This window comes from Sinocyclocheilus anshuiensis, unplaced genomic scaffold, assembly GCF_001515605.1.
Source record: "Sinocyclocheilus anshuiensis isolate Anshui unplaced genomic scaffold, SAMN03320099.WGS_v1.1 scaffold265, whole genome shotgun sequence".
Lineage (NCBI taxonomy): Eukaryota > Metazoa > Chordata > Actinopteri > Cypriniformes > Cyprinidae > Sinocyclocheilus > Sinocyclocheilus anshuiensis.
In genome coordinates this window covers 18562-27770 of record NW_015536465.1, presented here as the reverse complement: position 1 = coordinate 27770, position 9209 = coordinate 18562, and the positions used below count along the sequence as shown (strand labels likewise).

The following is a 9209-nucleotide window of genomic DNA, read 5'->3' as shown; positions in this document are numbered from 1 at the left end:
GGCAGCCGAAATTTCGGTGCATCTCTAATTATTGGCGACATCAGAAATGGATATTATATAATAGATGCTTTTCTGAACATTTTAGCAATTTAAAAATATTAAAAAAGGGTTTTTTTACACGGCACCCCTGCTCTCGACAGACGGCACCCGCGGCACCCCGGTTGGGAAACACTGGCCTACATAACTCAGACAATCAGACTGGAATAAGTTCTATATAGCTTAGTTATATAACTTAGATATAGGCCTATACCTTAAATAAGGAAACTCTTTTCCACATTAAAAGACCTCAAACTGACAAATTTAACTTTTTACAGCAATTATGTAAAACAGTAATCAGATTGAATTCAGGCAACAAATGGATAAAATGCTCTTGTAGCATGTGAAGAGTTTCTGAAAATGACTGATGGTTCCCACCTCACTGTAAAATAAGAACGATCTTGTAGAGATTGTCACATAATGTGGCTTTTTGCTTTTTGATGCATCTAGATTCTCTGTCAAAAGACTCGTGTGTCTTCTGAATTATAAGTCGATACATTGACAGATAAGAGGGGAAATGAGTTGCATTGTCCTCTGAAAACCATATCATCTTCCCAGATAAGATTGAGCAAAGTTCAAGGGCAGAACACCAAGAAAATAATGGAATTAAATGAGTCTGAATGTCCATTTCCCTACACCCTTTGCATCCGCGGTCGAGGTGTTACGTGAGGAAAGCTGGACATCCACACAACAGCGCGAGGAGCTTTGGAGTTCCCATTGGAGCCGGAGCTGCTCTTGCTTCGGTTGATGTTCTCCGAGCAGTACGTCTTCATTCGGTACAAGTTGGCTTTGCTCTCGCAGCAGCCCATGGAGCTCAGAAGGATGTATGCGTCCTTTCTGAAGGCCCTGGTGAAGATGGCATACAGGAAGGGGTTTGCGCACGAGTTGATGGGGTAGAAAAGCACAAGGAGGATCTTAGAATTGGTCACCGTGATGAGCGGGACTTTAAAGGCCGCAGAGATGGCGAAAAACGAAATGGGCGCCATGCACAGAAAGTCGGTGAAGATCAGCACAGCCATGCGTTTGGCGATCTTGGCGTCGGCGGTGCGTCCGGGGAACTCGGGGTTGCGAACAGCGGTGTAAATGCACACGTAGCAGCCGCAAATCACCAGGAAAGCGCCGACGTTGAACAGCAGGAGGAGTATAACGTAGGCTTGGGATAAAGGCATCTCAATGTCCATCGGCAAACACATGCTGACTTTGTTGTAGCTGCTGACGCCCATTAAGGGGAGGAGAGCCATTCCTAGACAAACCACCCATCCGACGACCATTATCGATGAAGCGTGCCTCAATCCCAGACGTCGTTCCAGATGGAGAGCGTGTGTGATCGTGTGCCAGCGCTCAACGGTAATGGTAGACAGAGTATAGACAGATAGTTCGCCGCCAAACACGGACAGAAACCCGGCGATCCCGCATCCCACTCCAGTTTGCCACTCGATAGCGTGCTGGCTGTAATGCCCTCGTGTCATGAGATCCACGGTGGCGATCATAAGCAGATACACGCCGATGCAGAGGTCGGCAAAGGCCAGGTGGCACATGAGGAATTTCGGGACGGTCAGTTTGCAGCGGCTGGTGAATAACACAAGCAGCACCGTCAGGTTGCCGACGATGGCCAGAACGTTGATGAACCAAATAGCCACTCGCAAGAAGCCAAATCCGGCGATGTCCTCGCAGGGGTTGAAGGCGTCAGCCTCTGGGCTGCACTGGAGGGCCGGTCGGCGCTGACACAGGTCCAGCTCTGGGTAATAGAAGTCCATGCTGCCAAACGTGTCCTCAGCTGATGTGAATCCAACAATGTCAGATGCAAGAGGACCATCCAGCGTTAGAGAATCACCAGAGGCAACGTCAGATGGACTGAGAATGAACACAGTGAGAAAACAGTCATGTCACAGTATGGTGAAAAATATGACACCATACTTTGCCTAAGTAGTTGTATATATGGTGGGTGCTATTATCGTTAAATAAAACATAAATAAAATAAACGTTACCTAACATAAAATACAATATATAAAAAACTTGCGCTTATTTTATTTCAGCTAGCTACCAAGCATCATTTCTCATTTTCATTCTAAAATAACTCAAACAAATAAAAATAAATAAAAACACAACAAATGAACTAAAATGTTTGACTAAAATATACATCAAGAGTACAGAGCTATAAAATTCATATGGATTACATAGCTCAGATGATCTGGTCTCTGAAGAATCTGACTGAAATAAAATCAAATATATTTTTAAAAAATGTTAAACTTAAGCTTATTTTATCTCAGCTTGTTGCTGAGGTTACATCTCTCATTTTCGTTTAGTTCACTTGGAGTACTAAAATAACTAAAACTTAAGTAAAAACATATAGACATAAAAAACACTAATAAAATCACAAAAACACAACAAAATTACAAAAACTTTAACTTTCTAAAAATTCCAAATATTAATAAAAAACTATAGTAGTAAATCAATGATACTAAAATAACACTGAGAGGTTAAGCTTATATTATACCATAGAATGGAGTACTTAATGTCATTTTTAGAATCTTCTGAAACGTTTGTAACAGATGTTTCATCTTAAATATTTTGACGTATAAAATCAGGAACAAATTAGTCTATTTTTGATATATAATCAGAGCGAAGAGCTATAAAATTCATATGGATTGCATAGGTCAGTTAAATTGGTCTAATCCTGATTTTCACTTTTTCCACTCCTTTGCAAGTTAAATGATACATGATACATTTTGAATACTTCCTCTCGTCATTATTATGATATTTTTTTTTAACATTTGACTGCTTTTGTTATTTTGATAAGTGCATTAAAGTGGATACATACATGTATAATTTGAAAAAAAAACGAAAAAAAAAAAACTAAATGATGGAAAGTTTTTGTTGATATTTTTTTTTAACTCAGTATCAAATTAAGTATTATTAGGCCTTTTTTTGTAAATCAGCAGCATTTTTTTTCCCAAGATGCAGGGCTGTGCAGTCAGAAAACAGAACTTTAGTCTTACTTTGCTGGTGAACTGTCACCACAGTTTGATGATCCATTTCTCAATGCAGTGATAACAGATCCCTCCCTGTATGAGAACCAGAAAACTGATTTCAGACATAATGAAGGCCACGACATGAAGGCATTGACTTAAACTCATGATCCTCTGGTTTAGATCTGAACAGTGAATCATAATATTAAAAACAAATCTCAGCTGCTTAAATCTTATTGGAGCTCTGTTTGTAATCTCATTATGTCAATGATTTTATAACGTTCATTCAGCGAGAAATGATGCTCTTATTCAAAATGACGATGATGATGATATTTTATTCCACAGTAAGACATTGGTGTTTTGATTTGTGTGTTGACCTGTTGGAGTCCCAGCTGAGCAGAGCGCAGCAGTGGCTGGGATACGTGAGCTGCGCTTCTCTCAGGCTCTTCAGTGCGTTCAGAGGAGGAAGTCTCTTCAGAGCGAATGCTGAACGAGCCACCAGCATCAGCACCGACTCCAGGCCAGGAGAGGGCAGCGTCTCCAGTGCCGTGGATGACACATCCCTGGAGAAAAAGTCACAAAATGGGGCACAAAGTAACGTGGGGTTAGTTGTAACGCACATGGTTTGAATATTTCCACACATGCTAGCATAACACAATTTACAGTATTTATTAGTTACCATATCAACATTATATAGAAAAAAAAGTGTGTTAAAATTAAAAAATCTTTTGAAGATATCAATGAACATTTAAAATTCTGGCTTAAGTAAATTTTTAATCTCTGTTTTTAATAATCATTTAAAATGAGACAAATCTGATATTATTTTAATCTCCAATCTGTTATTTATCAGTTTAGATTTTTTTTTAATGCTTCGCTAACTAGCAGAAGACAGCAACGGGTTTTAAACTCTAGTTGCGCAGATGGGGCACGTTGTAACACTGCGTTACAATCTGCTATTCTATGACATTAGCGATGTAATTTACACTATTTACTTTAATGAATTTTAATGAGAAACAACGAGAAACAGGTGAATAAAGACTGACAGTCAATGTCCCCTATATATATATATATATATATATATATATATATATATACACCACAGTTTATATATCACAATTTAGATTTTTTTGATTTTTGACTGAGTCAGAATTGCAAATTTATATCTCGCAGTTCTGAATTTATATCCAGCAATTCTACATTTTCTCACAAAAATTAGAATTTTTCTGAGAATTGCAAATTTACTTCTCACAACTATGAGTTTATATCACACAATTCATACTTATTTTCAGAATTCTCAGTTTATATATTACAATTCTGAGTTTGTATCTCACAATTCTGACATTTTTCTCACAATTCTGAGTTAACATCTAACAATTCAGATTTTTTTCCTCAGAATTGTGCATTTATATCTTGCAATTCTGACTTTTTCTCACAGTTCTGACTTTGTTCCTCACAATTCAGACTTATTTTCAGAATTCTCAGTTTATATATTACAATTCTGAGCTTATATCTCACAATTCTTTTTCTCGCAATTCTATTTATATCTTACAATTCTGATTTTTTTCTCACAATTCTGAGTTAACATCGAACAATTCAGATTTTTTTTCTCAGAACTGTGCATTTATATCTTGCAATTCTGACATTTTCCCTAACAATTCTGAATTTATATCTCACAATTCATACTTATTTTCAGAATTCTTAGTTTATATCTTACAATTCTCAGTTTATTTCTTAGAATTCTTTTTCTCGCAATTCTGAGTTAACATACCAATTCTGACTTTTTTCACAATTTTGACTTAATTTTATCAGAATTGCAATTTCTATCCAGCAATTCTGAATTTTCTCAAAATTCTGAGTTTATATCTCGCAATTTTTGTTGTTGTTGTTGCTAAAAATGCACTATTTTCAAGATGATAAACTTGAGCCATTTGCCAAATTAAACATGCACATTCAGCATGTACTCTTCCCATCATCAGTGAATGAAAATCTTTCAATTATATATGTGAATTTGGACATCCCCTGGGAGGTGCTCAATCCTGCTTCTTTATGCTCCTGCAATCAATCACACCCGAACCAGCCAAGCAAGGTCTTCAGGTTTTCTTGAAAGTTAAAAGCATGTGTGGTAATACTCTAGCTCAGACTAGTAAGGTAATGCACCATCTTTACTCATTCACACCGACATCTGATAAGACTCGACACAAAGCACTTTTCTTCCAGAGAAGAGGAAAGGCAAAATGAGCTCTTCACAGTGAATTTGCAAGAGAAAAGGAAAGTCTTGGCAACAGTATTTCAGCGTCATATAACTTACAGCATAGTGGGGCCAAACGCTCCTTTGAAAGCGTCTTCATGAATCACACGCAGATATTTGTTGTTCTTTAATACCCTGCAAAACAAACAGATTATACTGTGATTTTACACTGATGTGTCGGATTTACTTTAAAACTATTTTCACTCAGAAATGGCTAGTAAATTCCACAAATAATATATAAAAATAGTATTATAGTAGCATTATAGTATAGTATTATAGTATAGAATAGTATTTTCTGCAATAATCTTGTTTACAACAAAAATATTTTTTACAGTGTAAAGCACAATACTGTAGATAAATAACATGACTAAAGCAGAACTGAAAGGTGATTAGTGTATCCATAATTTGTCAATATTTACAGTTTATCTATTTTAGTTCCATTGAAGGCATGGCTTTCTATTTCTTGAAATCCATTGTTAAAGAGATTCCTGAGAAGACAAAAAAGGGGGGAAAAATATAAATTGCAGATAATCCTGAGTAAAAAAAAAGAAATACATTTATTTCATACTAAGTATAGTTCAAATCTATTAACATATTTACTGACATATCGCCTCGAGACTTACTAATATAAAAATTAGAATTAAACTTTACTTGGAGTACTAATTGTGCACAATGCACATTTCATAATGTTTCCTAAAATGTGTTTTAATGTCACTATTGAGGAGGATTGTATGATCTTTGAATAGCATCAGTCTTTAAATGCAAGATGTGTACCTAAAGTATACTTGCAATAGCTCCACTTTGGCACAATCAAATATACTTCAGTACATCTTTAGTTGGACTTCAGTGCTACTTCCGCACAATAAAATTGTGTATAAAATTAGTTGTTCCAGTTTAGCATACTAGTTTAGTATACTAAAAGTACAACTGCACTGTATTTTTATTAAGTACATAAATATGTTAATATATTTGTAGTATACTTAGCATGAAATAAATGTATTTCAAATACATTTTAATATATTTATTTTCACTAGGGTTGACTTAAAGTGCAAATACTATGGTACTTACCACTATTGTGTTCAGGTACAGAATTCTCTGGTTTAAAACCTGTTGCCTAACACAACACTGATGGCAGAGGATCCCCAAATCCAGGTGTGAAAAACTTGTTGCATCTTTCCCAAAAAGACTCATGGCTGTATTAGATCAAAAGGGTGCTTCTACTAAATACTGAGCAAAGGGTCTGAATACTTAGGACCATGTGATATTTCAGTTTTTCTTTTTTAATAAATCTGCAAAAATGTCAACGATTCTGTGTTTTTCTGTCAATATGGGGTGCTGTGTGTACATTAATGAGGAAAAAAAATTAACTTAAATGATTTTAGCAAATGGCTGCAATATAACAAAGAGTGAAAAATTGAAGGGGGTCTGAATACTTTCCGTACCCACTGTATATAAAAGTATGCATGCTACAGGAAGTGTTTGTGATTAAAAGCTTTGCTATCTTGTTTGCATACAGACACAGAGACTGAAGGCTGTGTGTCTCGTACACTTACGTAGACTAAGCAAAGATTTGATTAACATCATGGGGAGTCTGTCCAAAAAGAGCATTTATTGAAACTAAAAATGCAAAACTTAACAAGATCATTTCAAACAAGTGCATGAACTGATTGTTTCAAACGGATCTTAATAGTTTGAGGAGTGATTGTTTTATGGATCTGTCACAATGTAACGCAAAAAGGCTGCTATTAAAGGATGAGGCGGTTAAAAACTGAACTTGATCAAAAAGCAAATCCACAACTCACAAATAAGAGCTGCAAAAGCCGTTGATTTCAAAAGGGCTTTTTACATAGTTGATTTTAAAGCAGCACTATGTACATCTTGGATGCCCTGGGGGTAAGCAGATAAACATCAAATTTTCATTTTTGGGTGAACTATCCCTTTAAGGCATAGCAGCAAAATGGCCCATTTATTTTTTTAGGGTCAGAGAGGGTGGACAATGGTCATACAAACTAATTTAAGGCAAAATGAAAAGTAATGATTTGACCCCTTGGACATATACATTATGATAGATTAATTGGCCACTGGAACACCTATATTGATCAATTGTTAATGTGAATATTGAGAGGAATACATACCCTTCAATGTCAATGTCCCAGTTTGGGGTTTGCAAAAAACAGTAAATATTATGTTTAAACAGAAAATATTATGAAATATTATTACAATTTATTTTTAGTGTTTTCTATTTGAATATATTTTAAAATGTAATTTATTCCTATGATGCAAAGCTGAATTTTCAGCATCATTACTCCAGTCTTCAGTGTCACATGATCCTTCAGAAATCAGTCTAATATGCTGATTTGCTGTTCAAGAAATATTTCTTATTATTATCAATTTTGAAAACAGTTGTGCTGATTCATATTGTTTGTGGAAACTTGAAACATTGAAACATTAAATATTTTGTTGCATTATAAATGACTTTATTGACACTTTTGATCATTTCAATGTGTCTTTGCTCAATAAAAGTATTAATTTCTTAAAAAAAACAAAAAACCTTACTGACCCCAAACTTGTGAACGGTAATAAACCTGCATGTCATGTAACCAGTTACCAACATTAGAGAACTGTGAACACGTGAATGTATTCTGAAATGATCGAAATATAAATAAAAATTCGTAGAATTCCTGATCTATGGAGGTTACAGCCCTGAATCCATAATTTGTGAGATACTTGCATTGTGATGAATTCACTCGTCATTCCGATGAAAGCATTTGTTGGGACTGAACGCAGGTTGAGATTATCACAAATATACCTAAAAAAGAACAAAACCACTTCAGTAATGGAAACAATAAGCCCTTTTGCTGACAAGATAAATCTCATGGACAAAGTCTCCTAATGTAATACACCTGTGCTCTCTTCTCAGCCAGTGTTCTGTATATCTTTCATAACACTCCATTTTCTGTCAGTTTGAGAAAGATTAAAGACAGTAGCATGCCCGCATTACAGCTTCACTATTACTTGCCATCATTCAATCTCACTTACCACGTCTCTCACACAGATATAACAGCCGCAGGGTAAAACTCACAGAATGAAATCGGACTCCAGGGAGAAGATGGAGGTCAGGTCAGGGAATACACTTATGCCAGTGTTGGAAATGCTCCTGTAGACATAAAAAAAAACAAAACAATAGGACTTTGGTTTTTGCTGAAACAAGAAAACGGAACCAACAAAACACATTGCCACATAGAGATTGAAGCCTGTTATATTACGTTCAAATTTTGAGAATATATACGTGTGTGTGTGTGTGTGTGTGTGTGTGTGAAAGTCACAGTATTTCTAAAAGTTATCCAAAAATTATTTATAATTTCATATATAACATTCTTTATATGTGACCCTGGAGCACAAAAGCAGTCTTAAGTCGCTGGGGTATATTTGTAGCGATAGCCAAAAATACATTGTATGGGTCAAAATTATTGCTTTTTCTTTTATGCCAAAAATCATTAGGATATTAAGTAAAGATCATGTTCCGATGATGTATAAATCTCAATTTAAAAAAATTGACCCTTATGACTGGTTTTGTGGTCCAGGGTCACATATATAATTACAATTTTATATATAAACTATAAATATAAAACTATATAAAAACTCTAAATATAGAAAATATAGAAATATAAAATGACAAATATATACCTTTTTTATACTTTTTAAAATTATTTTTAGAAAAAAAAAATGCTACTACTGAAATACATCAAATATGGATAACAACCAGTAGAAAAAGAGAAACATAAACCAGATCAATTTATCTCAGTTCATCTATGATATCTCAGTTGTATATATTTGTCATATATGCATATATGAAAGTCACAGTATTCCTGAAATGTACACAAGAATTATATACAATGTCTCATAAATTTTCATCTAAGTATTTTATATATATATATATATATATATATATATAT

At 34.9% G+C, this 9209-nt stretch overlaps 1 protein-coding gene across 1 annotated transcript in view; it reads right to left on the bottom strand.

The window, feature by feature from the left end:
* Positions 1–186: 186 nt before the first annotated feature.
* LOC107688869 (lutropin-choriogonadotropic hormone receptor-like) overlaps positions 187–9209 on the bottom strand; it is a 21164-nt gene continuing 12141 nt past the window's right edge. The window contains exons 5-11 of the mRNA XM_016486732.1: positions 8336–8410; positions 7985–8062; positions 5673–5741; positions 5314–5388; positions 3383–3568; positions 3036–3101; positions 187–1890 (exon numbers count right to left, since the gene is read on the bottom strand). Coding sequence (XP_016342218.1) covers positions 669–1890; positions 3036–3101; positions 3383–3568; positions 5314–5388; positions 5673–5741; positions 7985–8062; positions 8336–8410 — 1771 coding nt within the window. The 3' untranslated portion in view covers positions 187–668. The remainder of the gene's footprint in view (positions 1891–3035; positions 3102–3382; positions 3569–5313; positions 5389–5672; positions 5742–7984; positions 8063–8335; positions 8411–9209) is intronic.